This window comes from Oncorhynchus kisutch, linkage group LG12 (assembly GCF_002021735.2).
Source record: "Oncorhynchus kisutch isolate 150728-3 linkage group LG12, Okis_V2, whole genome shotgun sequence".
NCBI lineage: Eukaryota > Metazoa > Chordata > Actinopteri > Salmoniformes > Salmonidae > Oncorhynchus > Oncorhynchus kisutch.
Genome location: NC_034185.2, coordinates 40,886,261 through 40,910,832, shown reverse-complemented (window position 1 = coordinate 40,910,832; position 24,572 = coordinate 40,886,261). Strand labels below are relative to the sequence as shown.

Genomic DNA, 24,572 nt, shown 5'->3' with positions numbered 1-24,572 from the left:
TGAGATGGTGGGGTTGTGGCGTTGAAGCCAAGGGAGACTGAGGATTATCTTGTGAGCTGGTGCTCTGGAGATTAATTTATGGGATGCTCTCCTGGTGGATGGACTCCACAGTGAGGGTGAGTGGTTTGGTGATGTGTGTGATGTCTCGGCACCTAATGGCCGATTATCGAGGGCTTGAACTGGAAAAGGAGAGGAGAGCGGGTATGAGGTGATGTTGAGAGAGGAGGTAAGGATCTGGTCTATAAAGTTCCTCGTGCCACCAGAATCCACTAAAGCTGTAGAAACAGTACATGAGGGACAGTCAATTAGTGTGATCATCACCAAAAAGGGTTTGTCAGAAAGTGATGAAGATGGGATACTTACACCTGCCCCAGGAGGTGGAAGATCACGTGACAATCCCTCTGCTCTTGTAGATCCAGAGTTGGGAAGTATTGGACACTGCTGGAGCTGGTGCCTTGCTTGACCACAATAGAGACAGAGCCCCAGCTGTCTCCGTCATGGGGAGGCTTGTGACCCCTATCTCCATGTGTTTAGGCTCTAATCCAAAGTGTTCACTGAGGGAGGGAGAGAAGCGATGAGAGTGCCGACACTCCCGAAGAAGGTTATCCAGACGGATGGCCATCGCGATGAGTGCGTCCAAGGAGAGGTTGTTGTCTCAACAGGCCAGTTCCATCTGAACCTCCTCCCGCAGTCCTCTTGATGCTGCTATTGTCCGGAAGGTGTGCGCATACTCGGTAGCAGTCTGATCCTCCTGCTGTATTTGGAGTAGGCGCTCATCCCCATCTCTGCCTTCCGGTGGATGATCGAAGATACCTCTGAACCGAGCCATGAACCCCTCATTCGAATCCAGCTCCTCCTCTCTCCCAGCTGCCCGTGGCCCATTCCAATGCCTGCCCAGTCAGTAGAGAAATAACCATGGCAACTTTGAACCTCTCGGTGGTCGGAGCTCCCAACTGGTGCAAAAAGTAGAAGGAGCACTGTAGTAGGAAGCCACACAGGGAGGGACAAATGAGGGACAAACGGGCAACGCTGATCTGGGCAGGTTGCTGAATGTGCCAAACAGTTCTATTTTTGTTTCACCAGACCAGAGGACATTTCTCCAAATCGTATGATCTTTGTTCCCATGTGCAGTTGCAAACCGTAGTCTGGATTTTTAATGGCGGTTTTGGAGCATTGGTTTCTTCCTTGCTCATTTTACTGTGGATATAGATACTTTTGTACCTGTTTCCTCCAGCATCTTCACAAGGTCCTTTGCTATTGTTTTGGGATTGATTTGCACTTTTTGCACAAAAATATGTAATAATCTCTAGGAGACAGAATGCGTCTCCTTCCTGAGCTGTATGATGGCTGCGTGGTCCCATGGTGTTTATACTTTCGTACTATTGTTTGTACAGATGAACATGGTACCTTCAGGCATTTGAAAATTGCTCCCAGGGATAAACCAGACTTGTGGAGGTCTAAAATTCTTTTTCTAAGGTCTTGGCTGATTTCTTTTGATTTTCCAACAATGTCAAGCAAAGAGGCACTGCGTATAGAAGGTAGGTCTTGAAATACATCCACGGGTACACCTCCAATTGACTCAAATTATGTAAATCAGACTATCAGAAGCTTCTAAAGCCATGACATAATTTTCTGGAATTTTCCAAGCTGTTTAAAAGCACAGTCAACTTAGTGTATGTAATTGTGATACAGTGAATTAAAAGTGAAATAATCTGTCTGTAAACAATCGTTGTAAAAATGACTTGTGTCATGCATGAAGTAGATGTCCTAACCAACTTTCCAAAACTATAGTTTGTTATCAAGAAATTTGTGGAGTGGTTAAAAAAATTTTTTTAATGACTCCAACCTAAGTGTATGTAAACATATGACTTCAACTGTACATTTGAAATGAGTAATGCAAGATGTGTAAACATTATGGAAGTGACATTATTAAAGTGACTACTGTTCCATTTATTAAAGTGGCCAATGATTTCAAGTCTGTGTATTGTAGGCAGCAGCATCTCTGTGCTAGTGATGGCTATTTAACACTGATGGCCTTGAGATAAAAGCAGTTTTTCAGTCTCTCAGTCCCAGCTTTGATGCACCTGTACTGACCTTGCCTTCTGGATGATAGCGGGTGAACAGGCAGTGGCTCGTCTGGTTGTTGTCCTTCTTTTTGGCATTCCTGTGACATCGGGTGCTGTAGGTGTCCTGGAGGGCAAGTCGTTTGCAAACCACACCACCCTCTGGAGAGCCCTGTGGTTGTGGGTGGTGCAGTTGATGTACTAGGCGGTGATGCAGCTCGACAGGATGTTCTCAATTGTGCACCTGTAAAGGTTTGTGAGGGTTTTAGGTGACAAGCCACATTTCTTCAGCCTCCCGAGGTTGAAGAGGCGATGTTGCGCCTTCTTCACAACACTGTCTGCGTGGGTGGACCATTTCAGTTTGTCAGTGATATGTATGCCCCAGAACTTTCCACCTTCTCCACTGCTGTCCAGTTGATGTGTATAGGGGGTGCTCCCTCTGCTGTTTCCTGAAGTCCATTATCATCTCCTTTGTTTTCTTGATGTTGAGTGAGAGTCAACGCACCATTAGCATCTGCCATGGCTACAGGAGGGCAGCAACAAATAAATGTGTATTCTGGTTTATGGACACATCTACAGCCAGGAGCTCAAATTTCTTGGGAACAGAAATATTTAGTTTTGACATATATGGCCACTCCTCCCCCTTTCTGCAATCTGCCACATCTAAACACATTATAATAATTCACTTCAATGTCTTTATCAGATACAGAATCACTTCTTCAGTATCAGTGTCCCTTCCACGGGACGGTTGAGCTAAAGTTTTCCAAGACATAGACATATCTGATACTGGCAGAAAGTTTAAATTATTGTTCATCTAACTGCACTGTCCAATTTACAGTATAACTATTAGAGTGAAAGAATACCACTCTCAAACCATGGTTTGAGAGTGCACAATTTTGAACATGAAACGTTATTAATAAACAAATTAGGCACATTTGGGCAGTCTTGATACAACATTTTGAACAGAAATGCAAGGGTGCATTGGATCAGTCTTAAACTTAGCACATACACTGCTGCCATCTAGTGGCCAAAATCTTAATTTGATCTGGGCAGGAATAATACATTATGGCATTTCTCTTGCATGTCAAATATAATGGTACAAAAAAATAAAAAATAACGTTTTTTTTTTTCTTTGTATCATCTTTTACCAGATATATTGTGTTATATTCTCCTACGTTCCTTTCACATTTCCACAAACTTCAAAGTGTTTCCTTTCAAATGGTACCAATAATATGCATATCCATGCTTCAGGGCCTGAGCTACAGGCAGTTAGATTTGGGAATGTAATTTTAGGCCAAAACATTTTTTTTTAAAGGGGCAGATCCTTAAGAGGCCATGTTTTCAAGAGAACCAGAATGTCAAGACACGAGTCCTTTACCCAAATATCAATTGTGTCCATTTTTTTTAACCAAGCCCACTACCAGATTTAAAGTCAGAGAAGCTATTCTGCTCATTCCCATAAGAGCGAACAGGCATACAGTAGGGTCATCTGCAGCTATTTGTTAAGTGAGCTGAGATAAGGTCCCTGGCCAACCACATAACTGAGCATTTGACAGACCTCCCTCGAGTCGCTGGATGCAGGGGCTGGGGCGGGAACTGGGAGAGCAGTTAATACCACATCTGCCAAGTGTCCCATTAGCACAAATGTATGGTGTCTGGCTACTAGAAATAGCTGATGTTGTTTTTAGATCCCCCCCCCCCCGTGTACGACCTTCAACAGGAGCAATTTGAATTGTGTATAGTTTACATTTCGAGAGAGTGACAAAATGAGAGAAGGAGTGAAAAAAGATAGGGAGAATGAGAGAGAAAGAGAGGGATATAGAAATCTGAGGCAGGCTCCTGTGTTGGCAGGCTATTCATCAAGGCTGAGGCACTTAGTCAGACAGAGCAGGGCTGAGGTGACTGATGCTCTCTCCATCTCCATCTTCTCTCTGGTGCTCACAGTCACTGTACCCGCAGAGATAGCACTGAGCCATGACAGGGAGAAAGACTGGGAGACAGACGCAAGGGGAGGAAGAATGATCAGCTGTTTGAGGGTGTTGGAATTCCTATACATACACACTGTGGTTAGGTGTGACAAAGATGGAGAGAGTTTACTGTAATTAGTGAGGTTATAGAAGATGTCATCACGCGACTAGAGAAATGTAAGGACTAGGCCACATCCAATGTCCTCTACCCTATGCTGCAAGCTTTATTCCCTACGTCCGTTACTCTATGATCTGTGTCCTATACTTAGGGCCGTGCATTTTTGGTGTGGAAATGGAGGCACTGGGCTTTTACCGTTATTACCAGCATTATCCACCAGTGTTGCTGCAGGTAGAAAAACCTAGGAAATGTTCTGTAATTGACACAAGCTGTTGACAAGATGGTTGCGCATGTATGTTTGGCGGGGGAGGTGTAGCTCTGCAAATAGCACAAAACCTATTATTTGGCAGGAAATACTATTTGTCGATCCAGGAATCAAGAATTATCATCCGACTCACAATATAACTACATCTCATCCATAGTCTATTCTACAGTACAGAAAAATTATCCAAGGGCAGCTTTAATCAGCTCTTAATACCTAGGGTTCAGACTGATGAACATAGACCTGACCCTGAATTAGTCATTAGCAGCAGGCGATGACACGACCACATCAGCTGTAATGCCACAGCATGGCAGAGATGTAGATACTGTGATGTTTTCCCCAGTGTTAATGAGCCACAAAGTACAGAGTCAGCAGCTGTAGAGCAGCCAGCCTCTGGGGAGGGGTTACTACAGGGTTGGAGAGGAGAGACACAACCACTCCCAGGAGAAAACAACATGGCTGCCAAGGAGAATCACTATGTAAGCCTTAGGACCAGGGAAAGGAGACCGAGATATCATCTCACCCAGGGGAGAGGGAAGGAGAGGGTAGGGAAAGAGAGAGAGAAAGAGAGAGATTGACAGAGAGTGAGTTAAAAGACCAATTTGAATCGTGCTAGCTAGCCATATTAATCTAGCTCCAACTGTTTACTAGTGGAAACCATAGCAACATGGCCACTGAGGCAGCACCAGCAGCAACAGAGAGGGAGAGATCCACCCCCCCCCTTTAAAAAAAAAAACATTTCCAGCAGAAATCAGATCAGAGAATGAGAAGAATCAGTTTAAACACAGAATTCTGAGGGAGAACCCGGACACTTTGTTTGCCGACTGCTCACACAACAGGACTGTTACAAACCTGTTATTTTACACAGACAACACTACTGCCTGGCATATAGCTGTAACCAGGCCTTTAAGGTATATCACAAAGAAAGGAATCTGCAAGGGAAGGCAAATCCACATTTTTGAGAACAGCGAGAAGGACCAGGACAACAGGTTTTTGACGGTAAATGGCACTCTCATGTTCCAGGGCAGTGAGGCTGCACTCAGGACTTTTGTGCGGGACTTCCCCACCCTAAGGAAGACAGCAGAAACCAAAAAAGACAAGGACAACACCCTGGCCTCTCCCCTCACCTCAGGCACTCCAACAGCAGGAGCCCAGGCCCAGACCCACACATCAGGTATATCCTACCCCATGCCTGCCTACGACCACCAGAGCCATGACCACACTACCATCAGCCTACCATCAGCCTGCTGTGAGACAGTGCAGGACCCAACCAGTGCAGGACCCCGATGAAGAACTCTGTCCAGGAGCTGAGAGAGAGCCTTACCACAGCGCTTGAGGAGGTAAAGGCCACCATCAGGAGAGAGCTAGGACAGGTAAAGGAGGAGATGGCAAAGGAGTTGTCTGTCATCAAAAGGGTGCTGTAGCATAGCCCCTCACCACCCCCACTGACCCCCCCCATACCGACTACCCTTTACCCACACCCCCAATCAACAAGGAGGCTCACATGGGGCCACCTAATACAGAAAGAAGCTCTCTGCCCCCCCGACACACCCCCACACATCCCTCCTTGTACACAGGCCCTGTGTACCCCTGCCCCAGACCGTAAACCCACTACTCTGGTAAAACCCACTGAGGTGGCCATCCTCATTGACTCAAATGGGAAATTCATCCAAGAGGATAAACTCTTCCCCCACCACAAGGTGTGCAAAATATGTTGCCCAAAAACACAGGATGCACTCCACATCTTGTCCCAGCCTGACTTTGGCACACCAGGCTAAAGTATTATTCACACCGGCACCAACAACCTGCGAGAGGAGCAGGAGAGAGTAGGCAGCCTGGTCAACAGAGTAGCAGAGAGGGCCTCTGAGCGGTTCCCCAACTTCCATATCACCATCTCCACTCTGCTGCCCCGCATAGACTTTCATCCCCGTACCATTCAGAAAGTCAACACTGACATCACCAGAGGGTGTGGCCTACTCCCGAACATGCACATTCCTCACCACTCAACAATCACCCCAGAGCATCTGCATGACCACTCCCACCTGAGGAAGCAGACAGTATGGATGTTTGCCAAGTCTTTAAAGGACATGGCACTTGGTAGACAAACACCCCATGCCGCACTGGACAGAGGACCACCCAGAGACCCCTACCAAACTGCACCATCAAGGAGCCCCAGGCCCCCTCTACGCCAAACCAGACCTAGCACACCCCACAGGCCCCATCCACCACCAGAGCACCACAACTTCCATTGGCATAGCATAGGCAGACTGGACTGGGCCCAGCCTACTACCCCTACTACCAGACCACCATCTCTACCAGACCAGAGAGGAAGCCCAACGGCCCATAACTGGCCCTCCTCCACTCCACAGGGCCCAACAGCAGCACACACACACCCACACACACACACCCACACACACACACACACACACACACACACACACACACACACACACACACACACCTATTGTACTACAAGTTTACTTGTTCAATGAATAGGAGTATATATAACAGAATTTTTTTTAGCTGTTATCCTGTTTATCTCACTCTTAACAACTTAATAGTTACTGTATTTCTATTCTTATTTCTGACTGCTATTCATGTGGAACATTCAGGGCCTAAACTCATCAACCTTTGGACTGAAGAGTTTACCACTGGAGTTCAATAAAAATCTTAAAGATGTTGACGTCATCATTCTGCAGGAGACATGGTGTAAAGGCAGACACTGTCACTCACTGTCCCACAGGCTACAGAAAGGCAATTGTGTCATCACAGAAACACAGCTCTGTCAATAGAGGCAGAGACTCTGGAGGACTGATCATTTGGTACAAATCCGAACTACAAAATCTAATTGATCCCCTCAAAATTGGTAAATATCACATTTGGTTCAAACTGAAAAAATAACTTGTCCTGACAGAAAAAGATGTGTTCCTTTGCGCAATATATATCCCCCCCTCAGAATCCCCATATTACTCAGAGGAGAGCTTCCCCACCCTTGAGGACAAATGTGTCATTTCCAGGCCCAGGGAGATGTGCTCATCTGTGGGGACACAAATGCGCACACACAGGAACACTACCTGATATAACGACCACACGAGGGGACAGCTTTATACAGCTCTGTCAATAGAGGCAGAGACTCTGGAGGACTGATCATTTGGTACAAATCCGAACTACAAAATCTAATTGATCCCCTCAAAATTGGTAAATATCACATTTGGTTCAAACTGAAAAAATAACTTGTACTGACAGAAAAAGATGTGTTCCTTTGCGCAATATATATCCCCCCCCTCAGAATCCCCATATTACTCAGAGGAGAGCTTCCCCACCCTTGAGGACAAATGTGCCATTTCCAGGCCCAGGGAGATGTGCTCATCTGTGGGGACACAAATGCGCACACACAGGAACACTACCTGATATAACGACCACACGAGGGGACAGCTTTATACAGGCCATATAGTTTCTAACTGCCTTAATCTTCCCCATAGAAACAACAGTGACAGCACCATCAACAAAAACAGAAGGGAACTGTTGCAGCTCCGTAGAAGCCTGGGTCTGTATTTTGTCAATGGTAGGTTACGGAGGGACTCTTTGGGGAGATTCACCTACTGCTCACCTCTTGGCCACAGCACAGTAGACTATATGATTACAGACATTGACCCTTTCTCTCTCAGCTCATTCACTGTCAAGCCACTAACACCTCTGTCTGATCACAGCCAAATTACGTTGTTCCTCAAAAGAACAGACATGAAACAACCACACATTCACAGCCCAGTAAGCTGTACAACATCAGAAATTCATACAGATGGGCCCAAAACAGCACAGAAGAATACCAGAAAGCAACCTGAAACCAAAATATCCAAACAGTCTTAGATAACTTTCTGGATACCACATTCACTCACATTAAAGAATGCATCAATCTAGCAGTAAAAAACATCAACTATATATTCAGGCAAATGGCAAAAGAAGCACAACTGAAATTGATACAAACAAAACAAAAAAGAACACATATGACACCTGGTTTGATGCAGATTGTCAAATTATAAGGAACAAACTTAGAACACTATCCAACACTATCCCAAATAATGGTGAATTAGGCCTTCATTACTGTGAGACTTAAAAACTCTATAAACGTACCCTCAGAAACAAAAAAAGCAGAGTACAACAGCAAGCAGCTGATGCTAATTGAGGAATCCATAAACAAACAACCTCTGGCAAAATTGGAAAATCCCCCCCAAAATCTAAACAACAGGAATTAGCTAAATTATACAAAATGGTGACATATGGACAACCCATTTTAAAACACTCTACAACACCGTTCAAATTGACACAAACGCAGAGCAATGGCAAATTCATGAAAAGTTGAATGGATTAGAAAAAGCTATAAAGGACAATCAAAATCCACTGGACTCCCCAATTACTGACCAGGAGCTCTATAAGAAACTTCAGGCCCTCAAATGTAAAAAAGCATGTGGACCTGATGGCATCCTAAATGAGATGCACAAACTCACTAAGGCAAAATTTCAATTGCCTATATTAAAACTGTTTAATATAAAAGTGTAGGTTATCTGGAATCAAGGACTCATAACCCCAGTCTTTAAGAACGGAGGCAAATTTGACCCTAACAATTACAGAGGCATTTGTGTGAACAGTAACCTGGGGAAGGTTTTCTGTAGTATTATAAATGTAAGAGTTCTAAACTTCCTTAATAAGCACAATGTCTTGAGTAAAAGCCAAATTGGATTTATACCAAAACATTGCATGACTGATCATATTTACACCCTACACGCCCTGATAGATAAACATGTCCAACAAAATAATACCAAAATATACGCTTGCTTTATCGACTTCAAAAAAGCATTTGATTCTATTTGGCATACATGACTGTTCTACAAAGTTATTAAGAGTGGTGTAGGGGGTAAAACATATGACATAATTAAATCAATGTATACTGGCAATACGTGCATCATTAAAATTGGCAAAAAAATTACATAATTCTTTAACCAGGGCGGGGCCTTCGCCAGGGTTGCAATCTGAGCCCTGCACTCTTCAATATTTACATCAACGAATTGGCCACTATTCTAGAAAAATCCTCAGCCCCTAATGTTAGTCTCCACAATTCAGAGATTAAATGCCTACTCTTCGGAGATTACCTATGCCTGCTGTCACCCACAGCACATGGCCTACAGCAGAGCCTGGACCTGCTAGAGCAGTACTGCCAGACCTGGGCTCTAAAATTAAAATAAAGACTAAAATAATGATTTTCCAGAGAATATCCAGATCTCAGGGAATTAGACCAAAGTTCTCTATTGGTACAAAATATATAGAGTAGTGCACACACTACAATTACTTAGGTTTAAAAATAAGCTCAACTGGACACCATAATGATGCAGTGAATGAACTGAGAGAGAAAGCACACAGGGCATTCTTCGCCATTAAAAAACTCATTCAATTTTAAATACCTATTAAAATTTGGCTAAAACTAATTTAATGTGTCATTGAACCAATTGCATTTTATGCCAGCGAGTTGTGGGGTCCACCTGCAAAACAAGATTTCATCAAATGGGACAAACACCCCATTGAAACCCTGCATGCAGAGTTCTGTAAGATTGTCCTACATGTCCAGAGGAAAACTACAAACAATGCATGCAGGGCAGAATTAGGCCAATATCCACTAATAATAAAAACTCAAAAAAGAGCTATTAAGTTTTGGAAACATCTAAAATACAGTGACCCCCTCTCATATCATTACCAAGCCCTGTATGCGTCCAGCTGGTTCTGGGGCTGAGTTCACAAACCTGTTCTACTAACACACTGAAGCCACAGGGCCAGAACATCCAATCAATCAGAATAAAACTAATTACACAATTAAAACAAAACTACATTGCTTATTGGGAAACACAAGTACAAGCACAAAGCAAAATGCAGTGCTATCTAGCCCTAAATCGACAGTACACCATGGCTAACTATTTGGCCATGGTTACTGATCAAAACCTTAGAAAAACCTTGACAAAGTACGGGCTCAGTGAGCACAGCCTTGCCATTGAGAAGGGTAGACACAGGAAAACCTGGCTCCAAGTAGAGGTAAGGCTGTGCAACCACGGCACCACAGCAGAACCTGAGACAGAGCTGCATTTCCTGACAAAATATAAAAAATATAAAACCAGGTTTCAAAGACCTCTCTGATGAGAATAGGCTAACCATCCTGTTGGGCGAGGACGCAGAGAACTGTGGGTTGGCAGCGCACTACATTGCTGCCTGCGATAAGATGAGGGACAGTGTCTGACAGACCAATCAACCTGCACATGTCCTCTATTGTATGCTTATTGTTATTGTTCAATGTATGGTTATTTTGACTCTTGTTTATTGTTGTTACTGTTGTCCCGTTGACAATTTTGATTCTTATGATCTTAATATTGTAAATATCCAAAGTAAGCTTGCCAATAAAGCAAATTGAATTGAATTGAGAGACTGACAGAACAACAGAAAGAGAGAGAGAGAGAGAGAGAGAGAGAGAGAGAGAGAGAGAGAGAGAGAGAGAGAGAAGCAGAGAGGAGAGGAGAGAAAAGCAGACAGAAAGCACAAGAAAGGGGAAGCATTCGCTTCAGCAGGGAGTCAACACAGGGGCATGTTTTGCTTGTGGAGTCTTTTTATCGTAGAGGGTTTACGGTGCCACAACACTGTCAATGAGGTGAACAGAAGAACGGGTCTTCACATAAACTCATTACTGTAAGCCTGACTCTGTCTCTGTGTGTGTCTTTGTAAAAACCACTCAATCCACTTAATAAACCTCTACTGCAAGTTTGGGCATCAGGGTTTCTGACGTGTTCTTAAACTTGAGTATTATGAGGCTGGAGATGAGATACAACCAAGAAATGAATGATATTGTGTGTGAGAAAAGGATGTTGCCTCGGAGAAACAAGTAAAATAATACTTTTCACAAATGGCCGACCCTCTATAGTACAAAATGAGGGCCACAGGAGAGACAGCAGGGCGTCTGTGGTTCTAAAAGAGACTACACACTGTGTGTAGCCTACTGTAGTATTGGTTTCCCCATCTCTTGTAACTCAGTATGGGTACAGGTACAGACAAACACCAATATCAGCTGACAAAACCCAATATAACACTTCAAACCATCACACAGACTCAGAATTTTCTATGCCAAGAATCACTATTTTATATCCCACAGTGATGTGAGACAGAGACGTCCTTTTCCATTTCCTAAAATGAGCCTGCGGTGAGCCAAGACAAGCCTTCTCTTCTCTCCAGCGCTGAGCGGCTTAGATCACTGATGAACATGTCACATCAGACCCACACAACAACACAGACGGCTGAGACGAGTGTTGGTGTATGTCGAGTAGGTATTAACGTGTGTGTGTGTGTGTGTGTGTGTGTGTTTGTGTGTGTACCTGTGTGGGTGTAGAGTAGGTATCAGAGTAGGTACATGCCTCCACTACATCTCTAGTCCTCCACAGACTCTAAAGCCATTTGATGTAATCTCTCAAAGGCAAACAATGTATATGGCATACAAGCACACAGTACACACACAGTACACGCACACACAAACAAACACACACATACTGTATATACAGCACACATCTATTTATACAAAGCAGTTAATTAATATTTGATTCCTCTTCTAGTATTTTCATGCATTCCCCAGATCAATGGAAGAGAGGCACTGAAAGGCATTGTGGGAGATGGTGCCTACCTCGTCATAAGTGTACCGGTAGTCTGCCTTCTTTGATTTCAGATCCCACAAGACCACGATCCCAGACTCATATCCAATTATAAGCTGGAATGAAAAAGTGACAGGCAGCTAGTGAGATTTGGCCCCGGTGAGAAGATGACCCACGTCAGAGAAGGAATAATATGCTCAACATTCACACGGCAGGCTGTGGTGGGATGGGGGGGGATGAAAGACAATGCATACAGGATTCACAGCTTATAGGAGTCGCCTTTTGACCTTGGTTTTAAACCAACTACAAGAAAAATAAGTGCATTTTGTTAAATGTTTTATTGATATCGGTTAACCAAACCATGCCTCCCCCACTCTAAAGTTGATATTATCAACGTATTGCAAACAATGGACTCTTTTCAATTAAATCAAATGATAAATCATTATTTATGTTATTCTTTAGAACTTAGCTCCTCTTGTACCATGAGTACAAAAACACAGGTAATTGATAGACAAACATGTGAACAACTGTGGCTCACAAGTCATTCATCTATCAAAAGCAATTATTTGTGTTTTCAAATAAAATATAAATAATGATCCAGCTAGCTATAATGTTTCATAAAGGCTAAACCTCTAATGTTTCATAAAGGCTAAACCTCTAATGTTTCATAAAGGCTAAACCTCTAATGTTTCATAAAGGCTAAACCTCTAATGTTTCATAAAGGCTAAACCTCTAATGTTTCATAAAGGCTAAACCTCTAATGTTTCATAAAGGCTAAACCTCTAATGTTTCATAAAGGCTAAACCTCTAATGTTTCATAAAGGCTAAACCTCTAATGTTTCATAAAGGCTAAACCTCTAATGTTTCATAAAGGCTAAACCTCTAATGTTTCATAAAGGCTAAACCTCTAATGTTTCATAAAGGCTAAACCTCTAATGTTTCATAAAGGCTAAACCTATAATGTTTTATAAAGACTAAACCTCTAATGTTTCATAAAGGCTAAACCTCTAATGTTTCATAAAGGCTAAACCTCTAATGTTCATAAAGGCTAAACCTCTAATGTTTCATAAAGGCTAAACCTCTAATGTTTCATAAAGGCTAAACCTCTAATGTTTCATAAAGGCTAAACCTCTAATGTTTCATAAAGGCTAAACCTCTAATGTTTCATAAAGGCTAAACCTCTAATGTTTCATAAAGGCTAAACCTCTAATGTTTCATAAAGGCTAAACCTCTAATGTTTCATAAAGGCTAAACCTCTAATGTTTCATAAAGGCTAAACCTCTAATGTTTCATAAAGGCTAAACCTCTAATGTTTCATAAAGGCTAAACCTCTAATGTTTCATAAAGGCTAAACCTCTAATGTTTCATAAAGGCTAAACCTATAATGTTTTATAAAGGCTAAACCTATAATGTTTTATAAAGACTAAACCTATAATGTTTTATAAAGACTAAACCTATAATGTTTTATAAAGACTAAACCTATAATGTTTTATAAAGACTAAACCTATAATGTTTTATAAAGACTAAACCTATAATGTTTTATAAAGGCTAAACCTATAATGTTTTATAAAGACTAAACCTATAATGTTTTATAAAGACTAAACCTATAATGTTTTATAAAGACTAAACCTATAATGTTTTATAACATCACCCACATGACTGACTTTCTCTCTGACTTTCTGCCTGTCTGCAGTCTCATTGATGGCGGGGGGCATGGCACACTCTTCAACATTAACAACAAGGAACGATACACACACGTAGATGTAATGTACACAATATGTGGGCAGAGAGACACTCTATACCTTTCCCTCATCCATGGGGTTGTCACTTATGTGGACCACAGGACCTGGGTGGGCCTTGGAGGATCTGATAGAGAGGAAGAGAAAAGGAAGAGAGAGCGCAAATAAGAAGAAAAGAGAGGTGAGAAATGACATTCACTTCAGTAGCATCAAAGGGAAGTCATATACATCAGACAGGTGAGGTAGTATTACGTGTGCAGAGTTCACACACATCATGTAGATCACCTTGGACAGAGGACATTCATTTAGCTTAGAGCATCTAAAGGAACTTAGTCCCTTTAAAACAGAGCATTGGGAAGGACAGGGCTAACTGCTGAAGCCCTGAGAGTCCTCTTTCAAAGACAAGAGCTTACTGACAGGATAGATGGATGGCTGTCAGTCCCCTCTGAGTGTTGTGGCAGCCTAGGGGAGTCAGAGGTGAAACTCACAATAAAATAAGACAGCGGGAGACCGTTTTGCGGTGCTCTAACCAAAGTTGTTCTTTAATTAAGGTTGTGGGGAATGGGGAGGGGAGAAATACAATGGAAAGGCCTCTCAGGTAACGGGTGGGTCACTCTGCGTCCGGCGTGGGGGCTCCTCGGACCGCCTGTGTTAATGAACAAAAGAGAGCGAGAGAGATGAGTCCGGGGCTTCAACCCCTTGCTCTCAACTTGAGCGGGATGACGTGCTGCATGGGACGCAGCATGGATCCTCTTCCTTTGGGGGACAATAAAATGAAGAGAGAGATGCAGTTGAAGTCGGAAGTTTACATACACCTTAGCCAAATACATTTAAACTCAGTTTTTCACAATTCCTGAAATTTAACCCTAGTATTATTCGACCATGCTGGTCATTTATGAACATTTGAACATCTTGGCCATGTTCTGTTATAATCTCCACCCGGCACAGCCAGAAGAGGACTGGCCAGCCCACATAGCCTGGTTCCTCTCTAGGTTTCTTCCTAGGTTTTGGCCTTTCTAGGGAGTTTTTCCTAGCCACTGTGCTTCTACACCTGCATTGCTTGCTGTTTGGGGTTTTAGGCTGGGTTTCTGTACAGCATTTTGAGATATCAGCTGATGTACGAAGGGCTATATTAAAAAAACATGGTGTTTATCCTTTTAGGGATAGGGGGCAGCATTTTCACTTTTGGATGAAAAGCATGCCCAGAGTGAACTGCCTCCTACTCTGTCCCAGGTGCTAATATATGCATATTATTATTAGTATTGGATAGGAAAGAGTGTCTCAGGCTCGTGACGCGCGCTCCCGACAGAGTTACCTCTCGTTCCAGTGCTTTTCTTCAGACATAGGAATTCTCCCGTTGGAAGCTTATTGATGTTTTATGTTAAAAACATTCTAAATATTGATTCCATACATCGTTTGACTTGTTTCTATGACCTGTAACAGAACTTTTCAAGTTTTTGTCTGGATGAAGTGCTTGCTCCTCATGAAGATGGATTACTGGGCTTAACACGCTTAACAACGTGGCTATTTGGACATAAATGATGGACTTTATGGAACTTTATGGAACGAATCAGTAATTTATTGTCGAACTGGGATTCCTGGGAGTTTCTTCTGATGAAGATGAACCAGACTTGTAGAGGTCTACAATTTTTTTCTGAGGTCTTGGCTGATTTCTTTAGATTTTTCCATGATGTCAAACAAAGAGGTAGGCCTTGAAATACATCCAGAGGTACACCTCTAATTGACTCAAATGATGTCAATTAGCCTATCAGAAGCTTCTAACGCCATGACATCATTTTCTGGAATTTTCCAAGCTGTTTAAAGGCACAGTCAACTTAGTGTATTTAAACTTCTGACCCATTGGAATTGTGATACAGTGAGTTATAAGTGAAATAATCTGTCTGTAAACAATTCTTGAAAAAATTACTTGTGTCATGAACAAAGTAGATGTCCTAACTAACTAGCCAAAACTATAGTTTGTTAACAATACATTTTTGGAGTGGTTGAAAAGTGTATGTAAACTTCCGACTTTTGGTGAGTCAAACATTGCCTAGAATCTTCTTTGTTGTTGGATCGAGGTGCTTATCATATTCACTCTGGTTCTTCTGAAGTCTAGATGTACCCTCTGCCTGTCTGCCCAAGCGCCCGAGTGACTGCACCTCTACTTATACCCATTTGGGGTAATGAGGGACAGGTGGGACCTATTCCAGGTGCCAATTGGTTGCAGAATCTGGACTGGGTAATATTGGTGTTGAATCCCCAGCCCCAGTTGGTGACTGTAGAGCTGCCCATTGGGCTGACTGACCTTGGCCTCTCTAGCCCTCTGGAGCTGACCATGGTCCTGCTACTTCCTTTGTAGCTCCCCGCTTGCCCACAGTGTGTGTGTGTCTCTCTCTCTCTGTATCTCCATCTCAGTCTCCATCTCCCTGCCTCCCCCTCTCTCTATGAGAATACACATTTAGCTCTCTCTCTCTGTCCTCTCTCCTCTCCTTATGTCAATGGCAGTAACAATAGCATCTATCAATCTAACCCCTCTTCACCCAGGCCTAAGACGGACATCACGGCTAACATAGAGGATGAAGAGAGGAAAGGAAGCTATGACTAGGAGAATAAGGACAAAACCCATAGCTGCCCGGGTCTATATTCAGCAGTGTTAACCTAATACTGTTATTACCTTAGTGTTACTGCAGCTGGAGTTGTTTATTTATCTAATACCCCTCGCCACTGTCTCACTGTTATTTAAAAACCAACCCATTCCCTGCTGCACACACATGCACACGCACACGTGCACACAAACATACACACAGGAAAGGGCAAGGTTTTGGAGAAGGGATCACCATGGCAACAGAGGCAGGATGGGCAGAGTGCAGACAGCCTCCTGAAAACATACAGCACCCACACAGAGGCAAGCACACACACACACACACAAAGTGATGTGCGGGTTGACTCAGACCCCGCAGACCCCGCGGTTATATCCACGGGATGGATGGGTTTAGGGTCATTAAATGGGTTGAATGAAAAAAGTGTGATTTATATCTATAGGCTTCTTGAGGTTTTTCTTTCATTATTTTAGGCTATCTGGCATTAGTGCGTAAACCTAAGCCTCAAGGTCTAAATGTACAAGCGCCAAGTAGCCTACACGCCAATCGCCAAATGCTTTTGGGAACAGGAAGAAAAGTTAACGTCAATACACGGAGGCAAAAATGCCAATGTCAAAGTTTTATTCAGGAAGAGAAAAGCTGCAAAATGGAGAGTTGAACATAAAGAGAAGGGAGGGCCAGAAATGTAGATTGGGAAAGATTTGGTGGAGTGGTAAATGAGGATGATGGCAGTGCCGGGCTGTGTTATGTGTGATGATTGTGAGGCGCTATACACATTCGACAGTCACAAGATGGGGATTTTAAATAGGCCTATGGCACGTCAAGGGAACTGTAGCCTACTGTTCAGGTGGGTTAGATCGAAACTAAAACCTGGAAACTTACTGTAGGTCTATAAACTCTCACACATTGCCTTAATATTAACTCCTCCAGAACTAAGCATTTCTTGCTGTAAAATGATACACCAAATGTAGGCAAAATGTTTACTTGGGAACTGGAGTGGAGGTGCTATCTTCATTAGCGTCATAAAAGCTGATCGTGTTTCAACCACATAAAATATGCATCCAAACCAAATTGAAATCTTATCAGAAACATGTTGGGTTGCTTTCACACATTTTTTTTTGTATTTCCTTACAAATTAAAGTAATTTGGAAATTTTCAACAGAAGAAGATGACAAAGGAAACTTTACCGATGTCAACTAGATTGAAGTATTCCTTCTATCAATTTCTGGCAATATTCTGGTGAGCAAGGGTTTAATTAGTCTTATAGGGCAAAATATAATGAGGAGAAAAGTGCATTGGGTATTCAGAGGATATTTATAAACTAAAACTGATGCTTACATGAAGGGGTTGGAAGCAGTTCACGGAATAGAACTGAAAACCGGAAAATAGTTACATTTCTCAAGGAACAGAAACGAAACCGGGAACGAAAGTGATCCATATACTTTATAAACATTATTTTAAAAGCATGGGAACCGCTTTTTTGTTGTTGTTCCAGACATTTTTTTCAAGTCCCACAAAAAAAATGCAACTAACGCCTATGCAAAGCCATCACTGTGTCACTCAGAAACGTATGCCAGTGTCTGCCAGTAAGCTGAAAATCTTTGCCAGTGTGTGTGCATGTTAAGGCTACCTCCCCCCTCCGAAGCATTAACTACTATACTGATGTTACCAGAGTGATTCAGAAGATAGAGAGATAGATTTTTGATTCAATTTTTTCAATGCTAGTTAAGGATACCACAGTGTAGGCCTAGTTGGATTTATTAACTACAAAAAGGTCAAATGTGTTTTTTATTCTGGTGCTACTCTGTACAGACAAGCTTGTTAGCTTGCTAGCTTAAGCTTGTTAGCTTGCTAGCTCAAAGGACATTCAAAGTTCCTTCATTGAAGCCGCTCCTGCCAGGTATAATTCTGTGCACTTAATTCAAATAAAGCATGTCATAAAAAGATGCCCAGCTCTCAAAGCCTCCTCCTCAGCCTTCTCTCGCTTTCTCCTCATCCTCTACATCTGTATCTGTGCAAGAGTGTGAAAATGAATGACAAGATGTAGAGGCCTGAATTCCACACCCCATACTTCTCTCATAATGGATAGAGCCTGCAGTGGAATCTGACTTCTATATGGATGGCATTCACTTTAGCATGCATCACATTCACACACACATATGCAATACCCACAGACCATATTTAGGCCATCAAACCCAATGTCCCATAGCGGATATCATACACACAAACACTGTCAAAGACCATCAACCACCTGTGGTGTGTATCACAAGTGGATAGTATCAGCATGCATGCATAACCATACACATACACAAAACACACACCAGAGTATGTGAGTTGATTTGAGTGGTTGGAAATCCTGCTCGTTGGAGTGGTGCTTGCCCACTGCTCCTGCTTCATGTCCTTTCCAACCGCTCCTAAAACTGCTGTGTGCTCACAGGAAAACATACTGACGCTCCAAATTTGCCCCATTCATTAAAATCACAATTGAACCAACACCCATTTACTTTTGTGACCACAAAGACCATTTGTTTTTGAAGTATTGAAACCAAACCATATGATTATAATGAATATTATTGAATAAACATGAAAACGGTGAATGTAAGAAGTGCACATCGTTTCAAATAGGCTACATGTCATAATAAACAGCATATAAACACTCTACATAGGTCAGGAGCCAGACAAGGAGACTAAGACTGAATGAAAATGTATTATTTAGGCTATATTATTTCAAGGCTATAGCCTACAAAGAAATACATTGTGAAGCATTTGTGAGTGCGTTAACAATAGGCTGGTAGGGACACAAAGCGCTCAGTATTTAAACAACATTTCATTGTATAGTCTATTCATCATTATAGTCAAAACAATTGCACATATAGGCTGTGACTTACTTAGAATGAAATACAAATTAAACGGAAAATTACTTATTACTGCCTTTGAATTCATTTTTAGCAACAGTAGTTTGGTGAGTCTATGGCTTCAGGCTCATGCGATGGTCCCTGGAGAGCAGGCCAGCAGTGGAGAATATCCTCTCCTCACTTGCAGAGTAACCCAATCAAAAGGGAACGCTCCTTGAACATGGGAATATGCCAGGCCTATTGGGCCGAAATCAATTATGGCCTACTGTATAGATTAGGGTTCTCCAACTGACAAATCTGGCCCACCAGCAATATTATCTGGTCCCCAAAAGCCCCCCAAATTATTTTAAATATTTTTTTATTAAAAAAAATCTACATTAATAAAAATATATAGGACAGATGCAAAAAGCCCGAAATGCAATGTCCCAAGAAGGAAGTTACCCTACCTAAATAATGCAAAAGTTAAATTTTAACTTATCTAATAAAGCAGGCAGCGGACCATTTTGTGGTGCTGAAACGTAAAGCTGCAACCGCAGCACTATCAATAGGAGTTGAACAGCGCCTGGTTCTGAAAATATAGCGAACTTTTTATGCAAGTGGCACACAGCAACAGATGGGGAAAAACTACATCAGTCGATTAATTCACTTCAACAATAATCTTCATTTTAATTTGATTTTACAAACAACAAGAGGGCTTAATTTGAGTCTATTTCTTCCGAGCCTATGCCATATAAAATAACTTAACTGACTGAGGTAGGCTGTGGCATAACAGCATCTTTCACAAAAAAAAAAAAAAAAAATCATATTCTGTTATAATCTCCACTCGGCACAGCCAGAAGAGGACTGGCCACCCCTCATAACCTGGTTCCTCTCTAGGTTTCTTCCTAGGTTTTGGCCTTTCTAGGGAGTTTTTCCTAGCCAATGTGCTTCTCCACCTGCATTGCTTGCTGTTTGGGGTTTTAGGCTGGGTTTCTGTACAGCACTTTGAGATATCAGCTGATGTACGAAGGGCTATATAAATATTTATATATTGATTTATATATTTTAAATTATGCCTACTTCCAATTGCAACTGGACAAAAATGTAGCATCCTACATAAAACAATACTTTAAAGAAAAAACGACCAAGTCTGTTTCTGAACGTCTGTATCGGGAGTCTCGGGATAGCCTGCTCCTGTAAGAACAAACAGAAAATACTGTCAGCTTGAGACCTAAATAGCCCTGTATAAGCACTCACAATAATGTTAGTATTTACTAAATACAGTCATGTAGGCCACTGAGGTACTTACTTGGACACAATCTTGTGGATGTCTTGTGAGATAGATGTGAGTATAATGCGCAGGCAGTCTGGACAAACCTACTTATTCAAGGGTTTTTCTTTATTTTTACTATTTTCTACATTGTAGACATAAAACACACACACGCACACACACACACACAAACATCCAACACTGAAACAGCGAAAACACAGTCACCCTGACCTATGGTAACATGGTATTAACACCCCTAGCAACATGCCACCATCAATGATGGCAACATGCCAACACAATATGTTTTGACTACCTATTAGCAGTAGGTGTATTTGGGGAAGTGGTATATTGTAGGTGTAGTTATCACAATGAGCTAACAAAAAAGAGGAGTCAGAAAGAGATTTTGTCAGAGAGGGGGAATGGATAGAAAGAATGAGTGGAATGGAGTGTGAGGACTAGTGGGTCAGCTTTGCTATCGTCTAGGTCCCTTAGAGGATTGGCTGATTAGCCTCTCTAGGGTGTGTGGGATGCTAGCGTCCCAACTGGCCAACATCCAGTGAGATTGCAGAGCGCCAAATTCAAATACAGAAATACTCATTATAAAAATTCAGGAAACAAAACATATTTTACATAGGTTAAAAGATGAACTTCTTGTGAATCCAACCACGGTATCAGATTTTAAAAATGCTTTACGGCGAAAGCATACCTTACGATTATTTGAGAACATAGCCCAGTTGACAAATTATTACAAACAGTAACCAGCCAAGCAGAAGCGTTACAAAACTCAGAAATAGAGATAAAATGAATCCCTTACCTTTGATGATCTTCATATGGTTGCACTCAGAAGACATTCATTCACTCTATAAATGTTCCTTTTGTTCGATAAAGTCTCTTTAAATCCAAAAACGCACGTTTTCTTCAATAATCCACAGGCTCAAACGCAGTCAAAACAGGCAGACAAAAAAATCCTAATTGTATCCGTAAAGTTCATAGAAACATGTCAAACGATGTTTATATTCAATCCTCAGGTTGTTTTTAGCCTAAATGATATATAATATTTCAACCGGACAATAATGTTGTCAATATAAAAGGTAAACAAGAAATGCACTCTCTCGGGATCGCGCATGAAAAAGCTCTGTGACACGTCAGGGTCCACTCATTCAGACTGGTCTTACTCCCTCATTTATAAGAATACAAGCCTGAAACAATTTCTAAAGACTGTTGACATCTAGTGGAAGGCATAGGAACTGCAAATTGAGTCCTAAGTCAATGGATACTGTAATGGCATTGAAAAGAAAACTACTTCTCAGGTTTTCGCCTGCCAAAAATGTTATACTCAGAAACACTATTTTAACAGTTTTGGAAACTTTAGAGTGTTTTCCATCCAAATCTACCAGTTATATGCACATCATATCTTCTGGGCCCGAGTAGCAGGCCGTTTCATTTGGGCATGCTTTTCATCCAAAATTCCGGATGTTACCCTCTAGCGGAAAACCCTGACTGCATGGGGCTCTCTCACACTTACACTGAGGATGCAGGGAAATTGGTAAGTCTTGACTGAATTATGCATTTTCATATACACACACACCAGTGGAGGCTGGTGAGGGGAGGATGGCTCATTATAATCGCTGGAACGGAGTCAATGGAATGGCTTCAAACACATGGGAAACATGTATTTGATACCGTTCCACTCATTCCACTCCAGCCATTCCCACGAGCCCATCCTACCCAATTAAGGTGCCACCAACTTCCTGTGAGGCACACACACACAGAGAGTTAGCAAAAGACAGGAATAAAGTGGGGGAAGGGAAAAGCGGGAGAGAGAACACCCTCTGGTGTTAACATGAACTGTGTGTCATAGTGGGCCTTAGGCTGTCCTTTACTCCTGTTATAGTTTTCCCTATAGACCACATCCCTGACTATGACTCATAACACACACCTTTTCCATTGCATGTTCTCATTCACACATGACCTGGCCTCCTCCCCGTTGTGGGTGACAGTACAAGACAGTACAAGTCACACATACCGTGTAGTTCCAGGCTAGGCCCAGAGCCAGAGGTGTGGTTACTAAATGCAGTCTTTAAATAGCAGGGGCCTGGCCTGGGGATGTTTACCATACACTGAAGCACAGAACAGAACCTAGCTAGCCATTTTTGCTATACTCTCCACACAGAGATAGTGAGAGAGGGAGGATAGCTAATAGGCAAATTGTACTATCCTCACCCACACCTGATTCTGATCTGGGAAACTGAGCTGGGCTACGATGACTGGTTTAATGTGATGACTACAGGAATGGTGATGACTGGCTTTGTAATGTCCCCACTATCCCCACTACTGTATGTCACATACTCTTTGGTCTGGTAAATTGGTTGTACTGTTCTTCACTATGCCTAGTCTAATCTTGAACACAACTTACTGTTACCTAGAAGTTCTTGGTGTACTAAACTAGAACAGAACTGAACTGCAGTGTTCTGCTGTAGTATTGAGTGCTGCAGTATTTCCTAGTAATCTGCTTGACAGTGTTCAGTTCCACTCTGTAATGTTCAGTGCTCTGATTTTGTGTATTTCTCTCTATGCAGTGCAATACTGAGGTGGTGTAATATGAAGAGCGCCATCTTCATTGTTCCCTTCAACCGCCCACTCCACTGTCCCTCTCTGATGACAGCATCAAAAGAGGATAATAGGAGAAGACAAAGGAAGTCAAGGTATCTAACCTTCATTCCAGCAGCCCAGAATAAGACGAGAGAGAAAGAGAGGGGGAGAGAGAGGGAGAGAGAAAGTGCCACCTGAAACACTCTCAGATATCCCCTTATCATAAAAGCCTTTAAGTGCAGATGTTCTGTTGTCATCAGAACTGAATATGGGCCACACGCACACACGTATACAGTGCCTTCAGAAAGTATTCGCACCCCTTGACTTTTTCCACATTTAGTTGTGTTGAAATTGATTCAATTACACCCACGGTTATATCCACGGGGTGGACGGGTTTAGGGTCATTAAATATCGGATGGGTGGCAGGCAGGTTGAATAAAGAGATGACCTACACGTCAATCGCCAAATGCTTTTGGGACCAGGCAGAAAAAGTTTACATCAAATCCACAGGATGCAAAAAGGGCAATGTCGGAGTTTAATTCAATCAGAGAAAAGATGCGAAATGGAGAGTTGATAATAAAGAGAAGGGAGGGCCAGAAATGTAATTTTTGGAAAACATTTGGTGAAGTGGTAAATGAGGATGATAGCAGTGTTATGTGTGATGATTGTGAGGACCTATACAAATTCGACAGTCACAAAACACGGACTTAAAACAGGCCTGTGTCACATGTCCCAAGATAGCGCAGACAGATAGGGCAGCTCTGCTTCTAACTCCTAAACAACTTTGCAGTATTTTGTTATTTTGTATGTTATTTATTAAATTATTGGCCCAGGACATGTTTTGTGTTATTACATACAGCCGGAAATAACATTTGTATATCAGAGAGGCGGTAACTCACCAGCATTACGAGCGGGAATGCGAATTTCCCGATTTGTTTGTACCCCCCATGGCAACTGAACTGATTCCAGAGGCTGATCTAAAACACTGCCAGTGGAGAATAGGTATTGGGAGTGGACTTCTAGTCTGACTCAGGAGGCGCGCACACCATCCACCGCTTCCGAGTATATTACTCGCTAATGTTCAGTCTCTGGATAATAAAGTAGATGAGTTCAGGGCGAGAATCTCCTTCCAGAGAGACATCAGGGATTGTAACATACTCTGTTTCACGGAAACATGGCTCTCTCAGGATATACTGTCTTTGTCCATACAGCCAGTCCATACAGTTCTCAGTATATCACACAGACAGGAACAAAGAACTCTCCGGGAAGAAGAAACGTGGGGGTGTAAAATCAGCCTCGTCGCGGACACAGACGTCTTGCTTCCGGACAAGCTAAACACCTTCTTTGCCCACTTTGAGGATAACACAGTGCCACCGACGCGGCTTGCTACCAAAGAGATGACTCTCGCCCCGTAGCACTCACTTCTGTCATCATGAAGTTCTTTGAAGAGGCTA

At 42.3% G+C, this 24,572-nt stretch overlaps 1 protein-coding gene across 3 annotated transcripts in view; it reads right to left on the bottom strand.

The window, feature by feature from the left end:
* stxbp5a (syntaxin binding protein 5a (tomosyn)) overlaps positions 1–24,572 on the bottom strand; it is a 153,664-nt gene that overhangs the window by 44,822 nt on the left and 84,270 nt on the right. For all 3 annotated transcript variants that reach the window (XM_020496957.2, XM_020496958.2, XM_020496960.2), the window contains exons 6-7: positions 13,886–13,949; positions 12,116–12,199 (exon numbers count right to left, since the gene is read on the bottom strand). In XM_020496957.2, coding sequence (XP_020352546.1) covers positions 12,116–12,199; positions 13,886–13,949 — 148 coding nt within the window. The remainder of the gene's footprint in view (positions 1–12,115; positions 12,200–13,885; positions 13,950–24,572) is intronic.